The sequence below is a fragment of the Alternaria arborescens genome (genome assembly GCF_004154835.1).
Source record: "Alternaria arborescens strain FERA 675 chromosome Unknown contig_10, whole genome shotgun sequence".
NCBI classification, from domain to species: Eukaryota; Fungi; Ascomycota; class Dothideomycetes; order Pleosporales; family Pleosporaceae; genus Alternaria; species Alternaria arborescens.
Window position 1 is genome coordinate 900,158 of NW_021167865.1, and position 19,182 is coordinate 919,339.

General features: G+C 51.9%; 8 protein-coding genes across 8 annotated transcripts; 3 read left to right on the forward strand and 5 right to left on the reverse strand.

Annotated features, from left to right (window-relative positions):
- Window positions 1-105: 105 nt before the first annotated feature.
- Window positions 106-2,190, forward strand: AA0111_g5391 (hypothetical protein; the record flags this gene model as incomplete). Its single annotated transcript, XM_028651496.1, has 4 exons — window positions 106-393; window positions 451-667; window positions 823-1,413; window positions 1,484-2,190. 4 exons carry the CDS (start codon window positions 106-108, stop codon window positions 2,188-2,190), a joined length of 1,803 nt encoding a protein of 600 aa, XP_028507221.1.
- A 530-nt stretch (window positions 2,191-2,720) lies between these two features.
- AA0111_g5392 (hypothetical protein) lies at window positions 2,721-4,264 on the reverse strand (the record flags this gene model as incomplete). The annotated part of the gene is made up of 5 exons (XM_028651497.1): window positions 2,721-3,421; window positions 3,503-3,684; window positions 3,752-3,999; window positions 4,068-4,177; window positions 4,249-4,264. The coding sequence occupies 5 exons, from the start codon at window positions 4,262-4,264 to the stop codon at window positions 2,721-2,723; spliced, it is 1,257 nt and encodes a 418-aa protein (XP_028507224.1).
- Window positions 4,265-4,731: 467 nt separating this feature from the next.
- Window positions 4,732-6,337, reverse strand: AA0111_g5393 (Sorting nexin-4; the record flags this gene model as incomplete). Its single annotated transcript, XM_028651498.1, has 2 exons — window positions 4,732-5,880; window positions 5,945-6,337. The coding sequence occupies 2 exons, from the start codon at window positions 6,335-6,337 to the stop codon at window positions 4,732-4,734; spliced, it is 1,542 nt and encodes a 513-aa protein (XP_028507223.1).
- A 282-nt stretch (window positions 6,338-6,619) lies between these two features.
- AA0111_g5394 (hypothetical protein) lies at window positions 6,620-7,469 on the reverse strand (the record flags this gene model as incomplete). The annotated part of the gene is made up of 2 exons (XM_028651499.1): window positions 6,620-7,257; window positions 7,304-7,469. 2 exons carry the CDS (start codon window positions 7,467-7,469, stop codon window positions 6,620-6,622), a joined length of 804 nt encoding a protein of 267 aa, XP_028507218.1.
- Window positions 7,470-8,234: 765 nt separating this feature from the next.
- On the forward strand, window positions 8,235-9,964 carry AA0111_g5395 (LETM1 domain-containing protein; the record flags this gene model as incomplete). Its single annotated transcript, XM_028651500.1, has 2 exons — window positions 8,235-8,792; window positions 8,840-9,964. 2 exons carry the CDS (start codon window positions 8,235-8,237, stop codon window positions 9,962-9,964), a joined length of 1,683 nt encoding a protein of 560 aa, XP_028507217.1.
- Window positions 9,965-10,603: 639 nt separating this feature from the next.
- On the forward strand, window positions 10,604-11,214 carry AA0111_g5396 (hypothetical protein; the record flags this gene model as incomplete). Its single annotated transcript, XM_028651501.1, has 3 exons — window positions 10,604-10,723; window positions 10,805-10,933; window positions 11,104-11,214. 3 exons carry the CDS (start codon window positions 10,604-10,606, stop codon window positions 11,212-11,214), a joined length of 360 nt encoding a protein of 119 aa, XP_028507220.1.
- Window positions 11,215-11,309: 95 nt separating this feature from the next.
- Window positions 11,310-13,200, reverse strand: AA0111_g5397 (hypothetical protein; the record flags this gene model as incomplete). Its single annotated transcript, XM_028651502.1, has 5 exons — window positions 11,310-11,552; window positions 11,614-11,898; window positions 11,960-12,263; window positions 12,312-12,725; window positions 12,773-13,200. 5 exons carry the CDS (start codon window positions 13,198-13,200, stop codon window positions 11,310-11,312), a joined length of 1,674 nt encoding a protein of 557 aa, XP_028507219.1.
- Window positions 13,201-16,011: 2,811 nt separating this feature from the next.
- On the reverse strand, window positions 16,012-18,261 carry AA0111_g5398 (hypothetical protein; the record flags this gene model as incomplete). The annotated part of the gene is made up of 1 exon (XM_028651503.1): window positions 16,012-18,261. One exon carries the CDS (start codon window positions 18,259-18,261, stop codon window positions 16,012-16,014), a length of 2,250 nt encoding a protein of 749 aa, XP_028507226.1.
- Between the last annotated feature and the right edge of the window lie 921 nt (window positions 18,262-19,182).

Genomic DNA, 19,182 nt, shown 5'->3' on the forward strand with positions numbered 1-19,182 from the left:
AGAATACAGCAGAACAAGTTTTTCTACTAAAGGTCATTCATCACCTCCAATCAATCGCTCTGTCATTTCGCCTGACCAATACACTTTCCAGCTACTATTACCATAATGTCTAAGTTCTTCATCCCACCTAAGGAAATCTCATTCCGTCTCAAAAACAAGAAGACGGAGAAGGTTCTTTTCTCCCAAGAGAAGAGCCCAGGCTTTGGCCATTTCAGCGGCGATACCTTTGCTGACCAATGGTGGTATCTTGTACCCGGAGACGGAGATTACAAAGGACAGTATCTGGTGAAGAGCAAGTTCACCGAAAACGTTCTGTTCTCCAGAACAGCGAAGAGTCCCAGAGTCGATCATCATGATGGCAATGGCAAGTGGGCAGATCAGTGGTTCAAACTAGTTCGTTGACTTTCCCGTTCGGACGAGAGAATTGATTGCTGATCATCGATGAAACAGGAGCCGGGCACGGGAGATCGCCAGAATTGGTTCCGGCTTATGAATCCTTACAGCAACACAGTTGTGGTTTCCGTCGATGGAGTCACCAATGCGAAAGCCGATGCTGCCACCGACGATAGCCAGTACTGGTCTTTCGAATTCGAAGACATGGAATTTGTTGGCCTGGACTACGATATCAACCAACAGGAGGTTTTGTCTAGCACACCTGCTGTCGTTGGTAAGCAATATTTCATTTCAAGAATGATGTTCGCACTGTCGACGGACTTCATGCAAAGCTAAGCTGCGGGGATGAGCGGAGTCTAATCTCTTCAAAAAACTCACCCTAAAGATGACTTTTCAGGAAATCATGGCTAACTGGCGATATTCTCACAGGTTCGAATTCCCAATCGAAAAGTACTGATAGCGTTCAAACAATCACGTTCACACTTACCGAGACTATGACCACTACTAGCACCTTTGAGCATTCATATGGTATAACGATCACGGGCACTGTAAGCGCCACGTTTGGCTGGCCAAGCGTCATTGAGGGTAAAGTCGAAATCTCCGTCGCTCAAACCAAGGATTTCAAGTGGGGCAAACAGAACACGGAAACCAAAACTGCCACTCTCGAGATAGCAGCGACGGCCAAACCATTTTCCAAGGTCACTGCCATAGCTACAGCAACCAAGTCTGACATTGAAGTTCCATTTACCATAACTTGGAAGTCCAAAAAGACCGGTTACCAAGTCAAGTCGAAGGGCGTGTACAAAGGCACGAGCTACTGGAACGCTAACACCAAGCTCACGCAGAGCCAGGATGTTGAAAACAGAGAACTAGACCTGGATGATGGGTCGGAAGGATGGGAAGAGGCTGAAGTGATTTCGCGCACCGAGACTACGGCTACAAACGGGGAATGCAGTCTGGACGACGAAAAACCTGAGGGCGAGAAGAAGGATTTCGTGAGGGATGCCCAGGAAGACGAGTGTGAGTTGAGTCAAGATACCTAGCGCGAATGAGCCGGACTGATCGATAACTGACTCCTTTCTTCTTCCAGACGAACATGAGCACGCGGCGTATGGCGCAGAGGGAAGGTATGCGCAGGAAGAGCCCGAGCACGAGGATTATGAGCAGGAAACCGAAGAACAGGAAACCTGGGCGTACGACACAAAGCGCAGCCAGTACGAAGAAGACAGAGACGGCGACACACGGGTTCAACGATACGGGGAAGACGATGACACTACGCGAAACGACGGCTATCGACAGGATGATCAGTATAATGGAGAGCCAGGGCAAGAGAAGAACGACGCGAACGCACCAGAAGATTTCGCATATAACGGGCGGTCTTTCGACAACGAGAGATCTTCTTACAATGGGCAACCTTACAAGGAGCGGTCTTCTTACAACGACCAGAGCTCCTACAACGACCAGAGCTCCTACAACGACCAGGACTCATACAACGATCAGAGCTTGTACAACGAAAAAGCGGCAGAAGAGTCCGAAGACGCCGAACCAGGTGAGAATGCGTATGAGCATGCGCGATACCAGTCAACCCAGAAGTATAAAGTTTTTTGGGCAGAAGAGCGGGATCTCAGTGGCTATCGTGAAAGGCAGGATGAGCAGGAGAATGGGACGGATACATACGGCGAGACGCGAGGAGCCTCACAAGAGTATGGAAGGTTCGACGAAGATGGACGCAGAGAGTTCGAGCATCCCACGCGTGAAGATGGATACCCCGAGACAAACTCACGTTCGAACTGGTAACTAGACGGTGTTTGAGGAGAGCTAGTGGAATATAATAACTTTTTTCCACTTAGAGCTTTCTATACGATACTTTGTGTACTACTACTATTTAAGTCTACTTTACTTTGGTACAGATCAAGCCTAGACAAGTATAGCCTAACCCCGTGTAACACCTAAACCTGTAACACTCTTTTCTTTCTTCTAAAAAGACGTTGTTGAAAACGCGATTAAACTAGCTCTACTATACTCGCTATGCTCTAATGATGAATGTGAAAGGAAAAGAGCCTGAATCGCAGCTGAACAAGCATAATCGTGCGATCCAAGGAAATTAATAAAGCTGTACCATGTATCCAAAAACAACAAGCTCGGGTCGTGAAAGCGTCAAACGTAAGTCTCTCTCTCTCTCTGACCAGATGAAGAGAGACCACTCGTGAGGTATTGCCGCGCTGCGCTGTGATGCTGATGAGACGTGCCGCCCAGTCTATGAGAGGGGATAAGGGGTAATCGTATCGAAACGCTTCCGTGAAGGGACAAACGAACAACATCGTCGTTTAATCAGTTCGTCCCTTACCATCCACCACATGTCCATTCTTCTGTTCCCCACTCTTGCTCGGAATCGTAAGACAATTAATACCCAAATAATCGCAGATACTCGTAATAACCAAGTGCGCCCACTTGCCATACACGACGGCGGCAAAAACAAAGTACGCACGGAGATACCACAGCTCGAACCCAGCCGAGACGGGCCCGAAGAAAGACGTTCCGGGGATGGTAAAGTACGGGTGATTGATAATCAGGGCACCACCAATCATCGGCGCGAGCATAATCGTCCAATAGGGAAACGGCTGGTGCGTCAAGTGAGCGAGGATAATCTTCGTCGTCATCCTGCCAAAGACGAGCGACATGGTCAAGCAGTACAAGACGAGGTGATTGTCCTTGAGCAAACTTGAATAAGGCGAGCCCAGCCACGCAATGGTGCACGTGACGAAGATGACGAGCGGAGTCCACTCCTTGAGTAGAGGTAACAAGGGCTGATTCCTGCTGCGTCGCGCCTTGGCTACATTGACAATGCAGGCGGGGAGGTGCGCGACGAAGAAGGTGAAGAGGATGATGGGCACCCAGAGCTCCTTGAGCGTTACGTTGCCTATCTCCGCTGCGTACGACGGGAAGTAAGTTGCGAGGGGCGTGGACCAGATTTCTGGGCCGAAGTAGCCAGACATGCAAATAAAGGTGCATGCCAGTATCAGACCCTCTGTGCATATACATCCCACCGTCAGCATAATTTCTAGTAGGAACCAAAGGAGGAAGGTGTGAAGAGGGGAGGGGAACGCACCAGTAGGTCCATTAAAGTAGCCCAAATACAGCGTATGCGTGTGGTATGTCTCCCACGTGGAGAAGAACATGGGAAGCACAGGAATCAGCGCGGTGAAGGCGCCAATCTTTGTGCTTCCATAGCCCACAGCCGCCGTCTCGAGGAGAGATGCCAAAGTGCAGTTCAAAGAGTCTATACCGTGGCTAAGTTTGCAATCAGTATCGTGATATTTTGGCGCATATGGGCTCATGATGTTTTGTTATCACGTACTCAAAAAGTTCGCCTAGGGGGCTCGATGTGCCGGTTCGACGCGCTTGCTTTCCGTCGACGTTGTCCATGGTGGAGTACATCCACATGCCAAAGGCGAAGCTGTAGTATACCCATGAGGGCGCTGGTCCGACCAAATCCGGTATGTAAACCTCGAGGAGCACCACGTTCCCCAGGATAAAAAAGAAGCCTAATAATGTGACGAGGTTCGGCGCAATCCACAGCGGCAGGAGCTCGACGAATGCATTCCACTGTGTGTCTCACGTCAGGTCCCCTATTGCCGACTGCGCGTGCGTGGAGAGGAGAGGGGTGTGCGTACGTAATGCTTGAGGATGTAGCGCGAGATGAAGGATTTATCGACGCTCGAGTATTTGTACGTGCGGAGGTGTTGCAGCGCATCTTCTGAAACGCACTCGTGCCTTGCAGTTTCTGTTCGCAATTGAATCGCATTAGCAAAGGTCGCTTGATTCGACACGAGTTGAGGCGCAAAGGGGCGTTACCTTTGCTCGGCGGCATAGTGGGTGACGTGACGGGCTGTGGTAAAGACATGGAGGTTTGTGCGGGGCGGATTAATTTATAGAAAGGGTCGTGGCCATGTGGTTGAAGCGGGGAATCGATGCGTCGCGTCTGCAGGTCGGCACCTGTCTCTTGTGGAATAGGATGGGATGAACAACGGGATGGGCGCCTGTTTGGCGGGCGTCAAACTTCTAAAGGGACGGGTCCGCCGGCTCGGTAGACAGGGATCTGGAGATTAGTTGCAGGCGCGTCATTGCGCATGTGTTTAGCTCCAATGGATCTTGCACGTGAAGATCACGCATGTCTTTACCCCGTACAAATCTAATCTGATGAGACCGCCCACCTCAAGTGCAAAGGGACTAGGCGTTGACTGACATGTAATAATGGGTTTATCATTACTCGCGACTACCAATGAACAAACGGCGTGCACTTACTCGCTCAAAAACATCAAAACATGTAGCTCAACTCTACGACACCTGCACCGCCTTCCTCTGATCCTCCTCCTTGCGCATATCCTCCAAAAACTTCTCCCACGTCTCAATAGTCCCCTGAAAGAACTCGACATGCGCATCCGCCAAATCTCCCAGTGTATCTTTAAACTCGATCGCTTTGATGCGTTCAAAGTCCGACACCTCTTTGACAGTATGCTCATCAAACGCCTCACTAGCCTTCTTAGACATCTCGACCTCGCCCGTCAGCCGCTCAATCTCAACCTCGAGCTTGCGAACCCGCTGCCGCCTTGCTTGGTCGTGATCGATGCCCCGAAAGTCTTCCACTTTGGATCGTAGGAAGCCAGATGCGCCCATACCGGCTCCTGTCGCGCTGGCCAAGGAATCTCGGTCGGCGGCTGATTTGGCCAGGTACTCGCTCAGTTGTTCGAAATCGAGTTGTTTACCCTCTCGCGTGCGGAGCAGTGTCTTGACAGCCTGGATGTAGGCGTCCATATCGCGTAGACTAGTCAGGTAGTTTTGGTCCGTATGGTCTCGGATGGACTTGAACCCCTGTGACGTGGTATTGACAGACGCAGCAAAGGATGTCAGATTGCCTTCGACTGCAGGTTCCATGGTCGTCAGCTTCTGGCACTGTGTGGCCAGATCAGCGTAATCCGTCTCCAGGTCACCCTGTCGCCTGGCCACCTTGACGGTAACCTTCTCAACGTTGTTCAGGTCCTCGCTGAGCTTGTTAGCTCGCTCGCTGACCTCGATAAAGCGCTGGTCCGGCTTGTGTATCTTGGTAAAGGTGTTGACAAAGGTGTCTGCGATGGCGTCTACGAAGCCGCCGCTGCCTTGTTCAGACCCGCTCGCAGCTCTTGATGACCTTCCCTTCATATGCTGATTCCAATCGGGACTTTCCAGGAAGTTGATGACGAGGACTGCTCTTCGTAGCACCGGGTGCAGCGCGATCCGCTTGAGGAAGCGGTGCAATGAGTGGGCTCGTCTCTGTGTAAAGTCCGGGCCGAAGCGGTCTCCACGCACATACTCCATCTTGTGCTTGTCGGGCAGCGGCGGGACGGCGCATTGCGGGTACTCTTTGGAGAGCTGTTTCCAGAGGAAGACGAAGTCTGTGAAGCGGCGACGTACGGAGAATTCGGGTTTCTGGAAGGACTGGAAGTCGGACTGCGGGGGATGTTCGTCAGACGCTGAACATGCACGGGTAGTGGAGCTGCGGGCAGAGACACACCTTTGTGGTTACCTGGTACGAGACATATTGGTTCTGAGTGCCTGCCAACTCTTTCTGCGGGCTGCCGACGAATGTCTCTAGGCGCCCTTCGCTGAAGTCGGCCGCCATTGCGTGTCTGCGGATAGCCCCGGGGTCGCGGTTGTAGACTAGGTGGTTCTTTCTAAGCTCCACAATATCGCTTATGTGATCGTATTCGGGGTCGTCAAGTATGTCGTCGAACTGGTGTTGCGGGCTGGCTGGCTGGGGTCGTGTTAAGCTCGGAGTGTTGTCGGTGACGTCGGTTGACGACCCGGCATTAGCGCCTTTGTCCAGGGCGGACGCATGATGCCTCACACCCTCATGCATGGCTTCAAAGTCCTCCGCGCTCTTATAAAGTGGGTGAGATTCCTCCATGATGGCCATTGTGCAGTGATTGTGATTTGAAAAAACGATTAATAATGTCTAGTGAGTGCACTTGACCGCCGTATATCGACGGCGGGTCAAACATGTACAGTGAATGGAGAAAGTGCGACTTGTCCAACAAACATGCGCATATGCTGTTTGCACACCGGAAATCGACGAGTATAACCACCCTGAACGAGATAAACATAGGTATCGTACGTGGCCTAACCAAAGAACCATAACCGTGACCATAACCATAACCCAGCCAAGACGTGATTGTTACATAGTACTACATCAGTCATCAGCGCCGAAGCGCTTGCCGAACTCCTCAAAAAGCTGTGGAGTAATCTCGTCGCTGCTGTTCCCATTGACCGTCCAGAGCACACCCAGCTTGTCATAATGCTCAAGCAGAGGCTCGTTGTTCTCTTTAAAACTCTTCAACCGCGCCTTCCACACCTCTGGGTCGTCGTCCGCCCTCCGGGTGAGTGGCTCACCCGTGATATCATCCTTACCGTCAACCTTGGGCGCATTGAATGTAGTGTTGTAGACACGTCCCGAGGCCTCGTGTACCCAGCGGTTACATATGCGATCAATGATGATATCACTCGGAGTGTTGAGGTTGACCACCATGTTGATGGGCACGATGTTGTCGAGCTGTATCGCCTGAACAGCGGTTCTTGGAAAGCCGTCGAGTATGAAGGAGGCGGATGGCCTGTTGGAGAAGGTGTATCGCGGAGCCCGTACCGCCGAGGGAATCATGACTGCATCTACTGTAGTCTCTGGCATATCTGTGGAGCTAAAGTTGAGCGCATATGGGCGCAGGGCATTGTCTCGTATCCACCCGCGGGTCGTGAGCTCGTTGACGATAAGGCGCAAGATCATGGCGTCGGGTACTAATTTGCCAGATTTCATTGTGTGTTCGGCTTGTATGCCTGCGCCAGTCAGTACTTCTTCGTACGACGACAACGACACACTTACCAAGGGGGGTCCGCTCCCGAACATTTTTCCTCAGCAGGTCGCCGGAGCTGATGGCCGAGAGCTCAGTGAATTTGTTCATCAAGCGCTCGGTCTGGGTGCCCTTGCCGACTCCAGGCGCGCCGACCAGTATGATTCTGGCGGCCTTGGATAATGTTTGGATAGGCATTGTTGTGGATACGCGTTGTTGCGAAGACTGGTTATAGTCGCGGGTCTAAGAATATGCCGTGGTATGGTACAGATGGGTACAGTCTCCGCCAAAGGCTCGTAGGCGTTAGAACAAATCCATGGCGAAAATTGAGTGAAATGAGGATCGGGGAATTTAGGTGTGAAGAGAAGTGACTGGAGGAAGTACGGGGTCTCCACCTAGTCAGATGGCAGAGGGACGATTTACCGTCGGATAGGCGTGGAGGTGAGGGGACGGCCCAGCATTCATGGCATTCAATTCGCAAGCCGCGCTGTCGTTCGTCCTGCGACCATCGGAGATGCGGGCACCTCGGCCAATTGACCACGACATGCCGACTTGCAAGACGACCCTTGATCGATTCCAACACTTTGCGCAATACGAGTACCCGAGGCCGGATGCTGTTGCCTGTAGCGTCCCATGGCGCGCATCTAGACAGCCATCCGGTTTGTTCCTAGCCGTGTCGACTATGCGCGTCAGTCCAATGACTTGTGCGCACCGTTGGTGGCGACCAAGCTTTACCCAGCAGATCGCCCCGGCGGTCCCTGAGACTAAGTCCGAACCGAAGACGCTGCAACGTCAGCGGAGCCCATTTTCTCAGAGCTGCATCATTCCACTCTTTGCACCAAACTGTTTCCTCTGACATCTACCATCTCTTTTCTTCCTTCCTCTGTCGACTCTGTATCACAACCACGAAACTACTTTAATTTTTGTACCATACACGTCACTCCCTACACACCACTCGGCGCCATGTACGCCGGTCGCACTGCTTCGAGGGCAGCGCCCGCAGTCTTCAGAGCGGGCATCAGGACGACTACACGACCTCATCGCCCCATGCTCAGGAACTCACCCGCCATTCGCATACTCATCCCGCTCCGCGCCTTACAAACCGAGTCGACGTCATCGAACAATGCGCAAAACTACCCGCCTCCTGGTTTCGACCCTAAGCAGGCGAGCCAGCACTTGCTCAAGCAGAATCAGCAGCAGTCAAATAAAACCGCCGAAAAACACGACCCTCTCATTCCCAAGTCCGGCGCAACCGCCAACCCAAAAACACACGCACAAGATGTCCAGACATTAAGCGAGCTAAAGGTGGAGAAGTCTGCCGCCGAGACCAAGGAGGAGAAGAAGGTTTTGGCAAAGAAGGAGGAAGAGAAGAAGAAACTGACCGTCTGGCAAAAGGTCAAGAAGGAGTTGGTGCACTACTGGGATGGCACCAAGTTGCTTGGCTTTGAGGTCCGAATCAGCTCCAAACTCGCACTGAAGATGGCCGCTGGTTACGAGCTTACCCGCCGTGAGCGTCGACAGGTACGTATGTGGAGGCGATACCCTCCGAATGCTGCTAACAAAACTAGCTGCAACGCACCGTACAGGACCTTGCCCGCTTGGTACCTTTCCTGCCCTTCGTCATCGTCCCCTTCGCGGAGCTGCTGCTCCCAGTAGCCCTCAAGCTCTTCCCCAACATGTTGCCCAGTACATATGAGGGCCAGTCAGCCAAGGACACCAAAGCCCAGACACTCCGAGCAACTCGCAAGGACGTCAGCGAGTTCCTTCGCACAACACTGAAGGAGACTGGTCTCCCTGTCTCTGCCGAGAACGCACAGACAGCAGAGTTCAGCGAGTTCTTCCGTAAAGTGCGCACCACAGGCGAGAAGCCAACACCAGACGAGATTATCAAAGTATGCAAGATCTTCAAGGATGACCTCACCCTCGACAACTTGTCTCGCCCACAGCTTGTTTCCATCTGTCGCTACATGAACATCACCTCTTTCGGCACAGACAACTTCCTGCGCTACCAGGTTCGCGTTCGCATGCGCCAGATCAAGCGTGACGATCGATCCATTGCTTACGAAGGCGTCGAGTCCCTCTCGGTCCCCGAGCTCCAGACTGCCTGTGCAAGCCGTGGTCTACGAACCTACGGTGTCTCTCCCGGCCGCTTACGGGACGACCTTACCAGCTGGCTTGATCTCCGTCTCAAGCACGGCGTCCCATCCACCCTCCTCGTCCTCTCCAACGCCTTCGTCTACGCCCAGGGCAAGGAAACAGAAATGACCTCCCAAATCGACGCCTTGGAAGCCGTCCTCTCCTCCATTCCCGAGGAACTCTACCACGAAGTGGATCTCGAAGTGCGCAACGCCGAAGGTGCCGCTACCAACAAGCAGCGTCTTGAAGTCCTCAAGGAGCAGCAAGAACTCATCAACGAGGAGAATGAACAAACCGAGACTGTGGAGAACAAGGCTACGGCTAGCCCCAAGGACCACGAGGACATTGACGAGAAGCCGATTAGGGACGCGCAAGAAGCCCAGGATGCCAAAGAGGCCAAGGCTGTCGAGGAGAGCAAAGAAGCCGAGGCTAGTGCTGGTGATGCTGCTGGTGGATCGGCTGAGCGCGCTGAACAAGATGAGCGTGCTTTGAAGATGGATGATCCTACTGGCAAGGATGAGAAGCCCGTTGAGGCTGCTGCTACGAAGAAGGAGTAAAAGAGAAATTCGTTTCTCATTTTTTTTTACTTCAATAACAACAACAATTTTCTCTACTACATGTGTATAGCTACGAAATCTCCCGTTATTTGGCGTCTTGAAAAGACGATGTGCACACATACACACACATGTATATATAATGTGTATATAGAAACTACGCCCGTTCCTCGCTTGTCTGTTGGGATAGGGGACGGGTCTATAGAATTGTATAGATTAAACGAGAGATATTCTCGTGAGAATTAGAGGTTGTTGAGATGAAAATGGTTACAGCGTGATTGTTTTGTTACTAGCTTGCTACTACTCCTCCCCGGTATGTATGCAATGCTTTGCTTAATGATTTATCTCCTCTCTCTCTAGCTTCCAGACGAACGCGGAAATCTAGAATGCTGACGTCATGCTTCCCGTCCCTTCCCCATCTTGCACATCCCCCGCCATCAACACAACGCCTATTCGTTTACTTCAATCAAGCTTTCTGGCCAAGTGACTACATCAACTTGGCAGTGGGACGTTATTGTTTATTTTCCTCTTTACACTCGGTTCTACGTAGTTGACCTTCTTTCTTTCTACGCCTCCTCCTTTGTTTGCCTGGACTTTGGTCGAATCGATACAAACGCACGCACGCACGCACGCACACCAGCCATGCCGGACCCAGCACAAATCAACCGTTCGCTAGGGACCATCAAGACGGAACTCGAGTACCTTGCCAACTCTGGTGTTTTGTCGCCGCCACAGTTACAATCTATCCAGGCGCAGTTACCCGTGCGTTGTTCCCGTGTTGTAATAATAAGATGAGTTGTGTGGACGTAAACGCTGGCTGACAGTTAAGTGGTGGTGTTTTAGCAACCAAATGGACAGCCGTCTCAGTATATTGATCCGAAATATGTGAATGGGGGGAATCAGTTTAATCCCGCCATGATTGCGCAGCAAGCGCAGGATCCGGCGCATCCGGCGAATCCGAATCATCCAAAGGTACGTTGTGTGCTTGTATATACAATTTCTTTCTTCTTGAATTGCTGTTTGTGCTACCCATGTCACCCTTGTTTTTTCACATTCTCTTCTCGTCCATATCATATAATGTAGAGCGGAAAGGTTGCAGACGAGAAGAACATGAAGTGGAAAAATGCTAATGTGATATTCAGCACCACGAATGGGCTTCGAAACTAGCGCATAAATTTGGTAACGCGGCAGTCTACGGCGCTGGAGCGACGTTCGGCGCGGACTTGGTTAATGATGCTATGAGGAAGTTCTAAACAATTGCATATGCAATGTGCAAGTGATTCAGAGGACAGCATGCCACTGGCAGGCGAGGTGCTAGTCAGAATTGTTTACTATACTTCTTCCTGTCTCACAAAGGTTTGGTAGTCGCCTCAAGATCGTCCAGTGTAGCGGGCTTATTCTCTGTGGGTGGATGTCCTTCAGCATCCAAAGCCTTCGAAATCTCAATCAGGTGCATGTGCATTGCCCGATGGACCTCAGCAAACCCTTTGTCATTCTCCGAAGCAAATTTGCCAACTGTGTAGCGGTTGGCATCCAGACCTATCGTTGTTTCGTTGGCGTAGTTTCCTCTGGTCTGATTCTCATCCATAGCCTTGGAGGTTGGTCAGCTCGACACAGTGTACGACCAAATACTATATCGGATATTGACTTACAAGCACGTCGTTGTATATCTCGCGTTCGTAGAATGAGGTGACCTGAAGCTTTCTGCTTAAATTAGACAAGAATATTGACGCATCGGATGCCAGATTATGAATATTTCTTGACGCCTCGCGAGCCTCATTCTGCTTTGCTCCAGCCGCGTCAAAAGTTCTTTGTAAGGCCAAGAGACGCTCGATGACTTCGTGTTCTCGCCCAGTGTATGGCATCCTGAAGAAGATGATGCTTTTCGTTGCATCAAAGATGCCACTAGAAGCATTCCAGCTTGCTTGAAACAAAGCCTAGGGTAGCAAAGTTCATTGTCAATGGGTGTACATGGACTGAAAAGATCCAAGGACTTACCATCTTGATGGTGATGCCACCCCATGAATGGCCGATGAACATAATCGGCTTTCCCCTGGGTGTGTTCGTTTCGTCCCTTGTCCTCATGATACAGCTCAGCAATGACTCTGCAGACTTATCCAACCAAAAGTCGGTCTCACTTCTTGATCTTGGATAATCAGGACGAAGGTAGCTGAAGGTCATGACGCGAGCATTTCGAAAGCCTTGAGATCCAGGCAGGAAATCTCTAAGCCACAACTTCCCACTTTTCTCGTCCGTCCATGTCCTATATCCATCGCCTCCTGGCCCATGTACGGCTATTATACTAGTTCTGATTAGACTCTAAGAAAAAGGGAATCTGGAGGCTTCTTACTCAATAGCTAGATCAGAAGACGCTGTTGTCGGTTCGAATAAGATATGCAAGCCACTTGTTCCTTGTGGGACAGCAACCCTTTCAAACTTAGCCTCAACCTGCGGGTTTGATGATGGGACTAGACCCTGCGTGATTGCAACTTCCTGTGACGTTTCGGCGGGGTCATCCTGGGGGGATGGCATTGAATCCGATGATGACCTAAGGAAAGCTGGTGCTTGCTGATCGCTCGGCTTGCTGCTTCTCTTCCATGCTTCCATCGCTTGCAATGTGTTTGATGGAGCAATAGGTATGAATTGAATCTTATGCGACGGTTGAAACACCATTTCTGCGTACGTACTCAGCGGTATAAGCTGCATCGCGAGACACTCCAAGGCAGTGTCTAGGCGTTTGAAGTATCTTTCTTTCGTTTCCCTACTGCACAGGAGTCAAATTTGGATAATCAGTGTCGAGAGTGATGGTACCTGGCCCCTTCGTCATCTCCATGGATGTAAAGTCGCTCGATAAAGGCCAGCAGTCTTGCAATGTCGCTGATATGTTGGCCGATAGTTTCAAAGAGTCCGACGTTTTCTTCCTTCAGCGACGTAAATATCAATTGAACCAGCTTCTCGTTGTCTGCTTCAGAAAAACACTCGTGATCAGGAGTTGCGCACCTTCGGATACTGTTCTTCCATTGCTTTAGACCCAAGGCAGCCTCTTGCAGACGGAATATCACCTCTTTTTCTTGAGCACCCCAGCCGTCTGGGAGGGTGAATGCTCGCTCAAAGTTTCGAATCACGTTGTTACAATGTTGATACAGATCCTGGCCAGAGGGTCCTTTTGAGGCTTCACTTTTATCGATTTTGTGCTGTAGATTCCGCCGTGGCCATCTGAAGATTTTCGCAAATGCCATTGTTTTCACAACGGCGATAGCGTTGGAACAAACGAAGGTGATCAAGGCTAGGTTGCCGGCTGATGGAAAACCCAGATTTGCGCAACAACCGATGAATGATCACGAGGCTTAGTTCGGTTTAGCCATGACGCATGTACTCTGTTGTGGACGTAAAGATAAGTGTGTCTTAACGTGATTGGTAGAGTTATATATCCACCATGCAGCCTTTTGCAGTGTGGCGTTTCCGGTGAAGGCTGCGTTCTCGGAACAGCTTACAACGAGGGCAGTAGCTATCGCATGCTCGTCGAACTTTTTACACTTCACACAGCTACACAATTCGACTCTATCGATTTCTATCCCTCCAAAGGAAGCCAACCCTCTATGGATGCTTTGGCAATCCTGGGCGCCTGTTTGGCATGTCTGGGCATGCTCTCCAGTGGCATAAGCAACCTTGCCAATACCGCGGACGCGTATTGGAACTACGAGGAGCAGAGCCTGGATTATGCTCGTAGGTATGCGCGATGTCAAGCAAATCTGCAGGAATGGAAGATGAGGTGGTCGGAGCATCCCCCGATCAACCAAGTTACTCGTGTGGCTACAGTCGTACCCGCGCTTGAGGATATCAGAGCTCTAACAAGCGAAATCCGCCGCCAAGTGGAAGAAGCCGAAAATGAAGCTCCGGAAGGACAGAATGTCCCCGTCATAAATAGCAACCGCTGGACGGGGAGATTTCGGGGTGTAATAGGACCACTGCAAGAAAAATGGGTCAAGCGGCGCAGGGGTAGAAGCAGCACCATCACCAGACGTGCAATGCATTCTCTCTTCAAAAAAGGTCTTATGGAGGGTTGGCTCACAAGACTTGAGATAGCCATTGAGGATATAGAGAAGAGTTCGGAAATGACATTGCGAGCACGTACAGGCGCGAACTGGGCTGAAGGCTCAGCCTATGCACGGAACAGAGAAGCAACAAAAGCCGAACAATTCATGTCGATGCTTACGGAGTCAGTCGAAAGCCTACGTCAAGAATGTATCGCAGGGCCTTGCACCGGGGATTGGGTATTAGGGCTTCGTCCTCCGGAGCATCTTAGAAGCGTCGCTGTATGGGAGTTCTTGGTGGATATCAATCTCGAATTACGGTTCCGTCATGAGACAACACCGGGTCGAGATATATGGGAACTCAAGACATGCTACATGATGGACAACGAGGAAACTCATGACTTTCGTGGCAAAATCAGGCCAATGCTCCCGACGACAAACCGAGCAAACGTCCCTGGAAATGTTAATGTCACAAATACCATTTGCACTAGACAGGATACATCAATCGAAAGAGCAGGTTCGATCGGCAATTTACTAATCGAGAAGCCCCATTACTTTACTACTGAGAGTTGGCGACTGGGTGTCACCGACCATGTCCGTGGTATAGTCAACTGGGCTCTTCTCTTATGGGAAACGAAATGGTTCGAGAGTTTGTGTTGCTTTGGTCTGCACATGGAGAGCGGCCAGGGAACAGACCATTGCATGATGCTTGTAGGGGGGTGTACACCAGGACAAACCCACGAACACGTCGCGCAGCGGCTGCAGAATCTAGGCATCACTATCGCCCAAATCATCCTCGCAAGGCCATTGCGATTAACCAATCATGAAACTGGCACGAAATTTGAACAGCGAGACGAGGCCGGAACTTGGAAAGAGGTTCAACCGAAACGATTGGCAAGTGATATTTTATCAGAATCCAAGTCGATTGTTCTGGCAAGAGCCATCGAGTTTTGTTTGACCGACTCACGTTTCGAGACGAATGGATTCCAAAGAGGGTATCTGATGGAGTACATCAAACATATATATGATCCGTGAGTAATAGCCGCACTTACTATCACCGTCCTCTTACTAACGCTCGGCAGAGTGATAGCATGGCACCAGTTCGTGAGGCAGGTACGAGAGGAATATAGAGGGCAACAGGGGAGAGAAGTTGTGCATCCACCGCCCCAGTTTGACATCGACCGGACCGAGACAAACACAAGACGACGTTTAACAACGTAAACAGAAGGACGTAGAAGTCTTAGGGTGGGAAGAATAGGCAACATCATGATAATCGCGAAAAAGGCACACAGAGTTCAATATCTTCAACTTCAATTCTCCCATCCTACCCTTTTACCAGGTAAGACACTACTTCACTAAGCTAGCATGGTATAATGCGAAAAGACCCAGGACAACCAAAAAGGAAACCCAGTGCTCGCCTTATTCACAAAAACGACCATGTAATCCCAAAACCCATTTTTTGTGGAAAGAGAGAAAACAGAGTCCTCCATCCATCCATCCATCCTCCAGACCGAGTACACCAGTACCGGTATTAGACTTTACGTACAAGAGAGAGAAAGGAAAAAGTGTCCGTAGACACAAACTCAAACGAACAGGTGGTATAAGGAAACACAACAAAAAAAAAGGACAAGGACAAAGGAAATGAAGGGCTCTAGAACCCCAACGCAGCAACCAAACAATGGAGGAAAGGAAAAGAAAAGACAGAAAGGAAAGGGAAGAACAAAAAAAGAGCAGCTAGCTAGCTAGTATGTCGACATGTCCAAGATGTCCAAAAAAAGGTATGAGCAAGAAAGAGCTTGCTGGGGGCCAAGCCATGCGCCAGGCAGGTGTCGTAAATATGGGGGTATTCGAAGGGCAAAAAATGTTTTGCGCGAACCAAAAGGCGAAAGGGGGAGTAATATACCCCAGCAGTAACAGTAACTGTTCGCTGCTGCCAACCCAGACGCCGTCGCCAAAGTAGAGAGAAAACAAAGGTCGTGAACACATATACAAGGCTCTCTCTCAAGCCCCATCCAACTAAACCGCACTCTTCTTCCTCCCAAACATAGTCCTCGTGCGACTCTTATCCCTCGCCTTCTTCTCCACACTAGAATGATCTTGCTTGTTGGCCGATCGTCCCGGCCTCTCATCCGAACCATCATCCATGTATTTCTCCTTGTAGATCCAACTGTTGCCCACCATGCTCACACCTTTTGCCTCGGCAGAACGGTAAAACTTGGCCGCCTTCTTCATATTCTTCTTGCAGCCAACACCCTCAGCGTAGCAGTATCCAGCTTCAACAAGCGCATCGGCGTCGCCCCAGTTACCCGCAATTTCGTAGCAGCGGAGAGCGAGCGACTTGTCTTGCGGGGCGCCCCAGCCATTGCCGTAGCACTTGCCTAGTTCGTAAATGGCCACGGCGTACTGAGCACGATGTTGCTTCTTCTTGGTAAGATCGGTAGCACCGGCTTGGGCTTCATCGTCTGCGACTTCGAGCTGTCCGCTATCGACAGCGCGGCGGAGCCATTGTAAAGCTTCGGATTGGTTTACGCGCATGCCCCAGCCGTGGCGGCAGGCGAGACCGTACCAGAACATTGCTTCGGGAAGACCGGCGCGAGCTGCGAGACGGAGGTGGTAAGTTGACTTGAGCAGTTCGCCAGCTTCGTGGAGTTCAAGACCCATGTCGCAGTGTTGCTGGGCCGTGACTTCGCCAACTGAGCCAGCAGTTCGCGCACGGATGGTGCTGTTGCTGGAGGTAAGGGACGGGGCTCCGTGTTGCTGCTGCTGCTGTTGGCGTGCTTGGTCAAAGGACCTTGGTGGAGATTCGGGTGAAGGGGGACGCGCCTGAGTCTGGTTAGGGTTTTGCTGGCCTGGTTGATCCCATGTAATCTGGCTTTTGAAAAAGTCCTCGATGCCAACAGACTTGCGGTCGACGGCTCGGCCGCGAGGCAGGTTGAACCTAGTGTATGTGTAGGAGGGGGCTGGGTTGCTGGAAAAGTCGCCTGACCGACGGAAGTCCTCGCTTACCATGCTGACGGGTGTGTGCACTTGCTCATTCGCGTAGTGTGCGGTGGGGCTGTCACTGGAGTCCTGTCGTAGGAGCTGATTGTCAAATGAGGGTCGCATGTTTACGCTCTCGTCTGACGCTTGTCGTGAGGGCCCGACGTCAGACCGTACGTCTAGTGACGGACGGACGCTCTGTCGGCTGGTGGGTCGTGAGAAGTTGGGTCTCGAGAAGTTGTAGGCGGGGCGCGGCAGGCTGGAGCCGTTGACCGAGTAGTCAGATGCAGCTGACGGCGAGCGTGGTATCATTGTGGGGCCTGTAGCAGGCGTGAAGGGGGACTGGGCCCTAGACAGGCTAGAGCTGGGAGACAAGTTGCGGTTCTGGTGCAGAGAGTCATAGGATCCGCTGAGGGACATGTCGTCGACTTCATCGTATCCGACGGCAACAGAACGGATGCTTGGCGACTGTCGCGGAGAGCGGGTTGAGTGGAGGGAACTAGACGAGCGCGGGGGAAGCAGGTTAGAGCGTGGTTGCGACCGCGGCTGCGACTGTTGCGAGTGCTCGGAGCCACCAGACGGCTTCCTCTGCGGGCTGAGGAACATGTGCGAGGGCGCGGCAACGGGGACGTGGGGGCTGACGGGTGTGGCCTCGCGCAGGCCAATGTGCGGCTCTACGGAATCGGGCGAGTGCGATCTGGGGATGTCGAAGTAGCCCTGTGGCGGAGTGGCAGGACTGGCCTCGGCAATGGTGGCCATGGGACTCTGCAGAGGCCCAATGGCATACTGCATCTCGGGCTCGTCCATGCCGAACTGAGGGTAGTAGGACTGGTGTCGTTTGTCCGAAGACACCTCCTGCCTGGGGGAGGCATCGGGTCGTGGGGACTTGACGGGGCCTGCGTCTTCGTTGGGCGAGTTGACGGTCGAGTTGGACATGCTCGAGAAGTATCCGGGGCGGTTGCCAAACTCATTCTGGATGGTGAGAGGTGCAATCCGGCTCATGCGGCGTCCATTCTTGTCCTGCTGCTCGAATCGCTTTGCGAGCAGGCGGCCCTGGAGGGCGAGGGCGTCCAGAGGAGAGAGGGCGGGCGGTGCTTCGCCGGTGCGCGGGCTGGGCAGGTCTGAGCCGAGGGTCAGATTGCTCATGCTGGCGCTGGCGAGGTTTCCGAGGCCGAGGTGGTTGTTGTTGTGGTTGATGTTGTTGAATGTCTTGTTAGCGGAGGAAGGAGGGTCAAAGGACTGCGAGCGGAAGTCGAGGCCGCCCGGGCGTTGCTGTCTGTTTGCCATGGTGAAGACGGACTAGTTCATGGACTCTCTGCGACGGAAGATTGATGACGCTGGGCCGTCATGCGCGCGATCGGGCAAAAGAAGCCGCCTGGGGCTGTGTCGGCTGGGTTTGGCGGGAAAAGCAGGCGATGGCGGCGGTGGAGGTGGTGTGCTGGTTGTGTATCGGGGTGCAGATCGATGCAGTCGACGGCAACATGGAAGAAGAATGAATTAATGCAGCGCGAAGGAGCGGATACGACAACAAGCGTCGAGTGATGGTCTGCAAGGCCTGAAAGCAGATAGACGGGGGCGACGGCGATATGTTCTATGGTGCCCTCTAGCTCGTCGTCGCGTGCAATAATAGCTAAACTACACCTCCTGAAACCAGATGTGGACCGGGGATGCTCCCTGCACGCCAATAGGATCCCCTACCATTAGTCGGCCCTGCATCTTGTCCTGCGTCCACGACGTTGACCCACCGCGCCGACGCCCTGACACAAAGCCACACCGATGCACGCATGGCAGCAATTGGCGACCCTATACATGATCAAATCTCTCGCTCTGCTGACTTTGCCATTGCTTTTCAACATTGCCGTACCAAACTTCCAATGTCCTTCACGCGTCACCTGCATGCCAGCCACGGCTCCGACTGCCTCGTTTCACTAGTCCCATCCCTACACCACCCGTATCCCCCCTCTCGGATTGCTTCCCTTTTGGGCGCTGCCCGTCGATAGGGTGGCACTCGCTTCGCGTCACTTCATTTGCTGTTGGCACATTGTGGAGCGGAACATGTTCCAGACTATTGCTCATTAAACTGCTGCCCGTCCTGCGAACCACTGTTCCTGCAACGCTTCTGTGTGTCAAGAGCTGAGAATTCTGCCTATAATTGTGTGAATATACATCACTTGTCGACTGGACCGCCCGCCTGCCTGCAAATCTAAC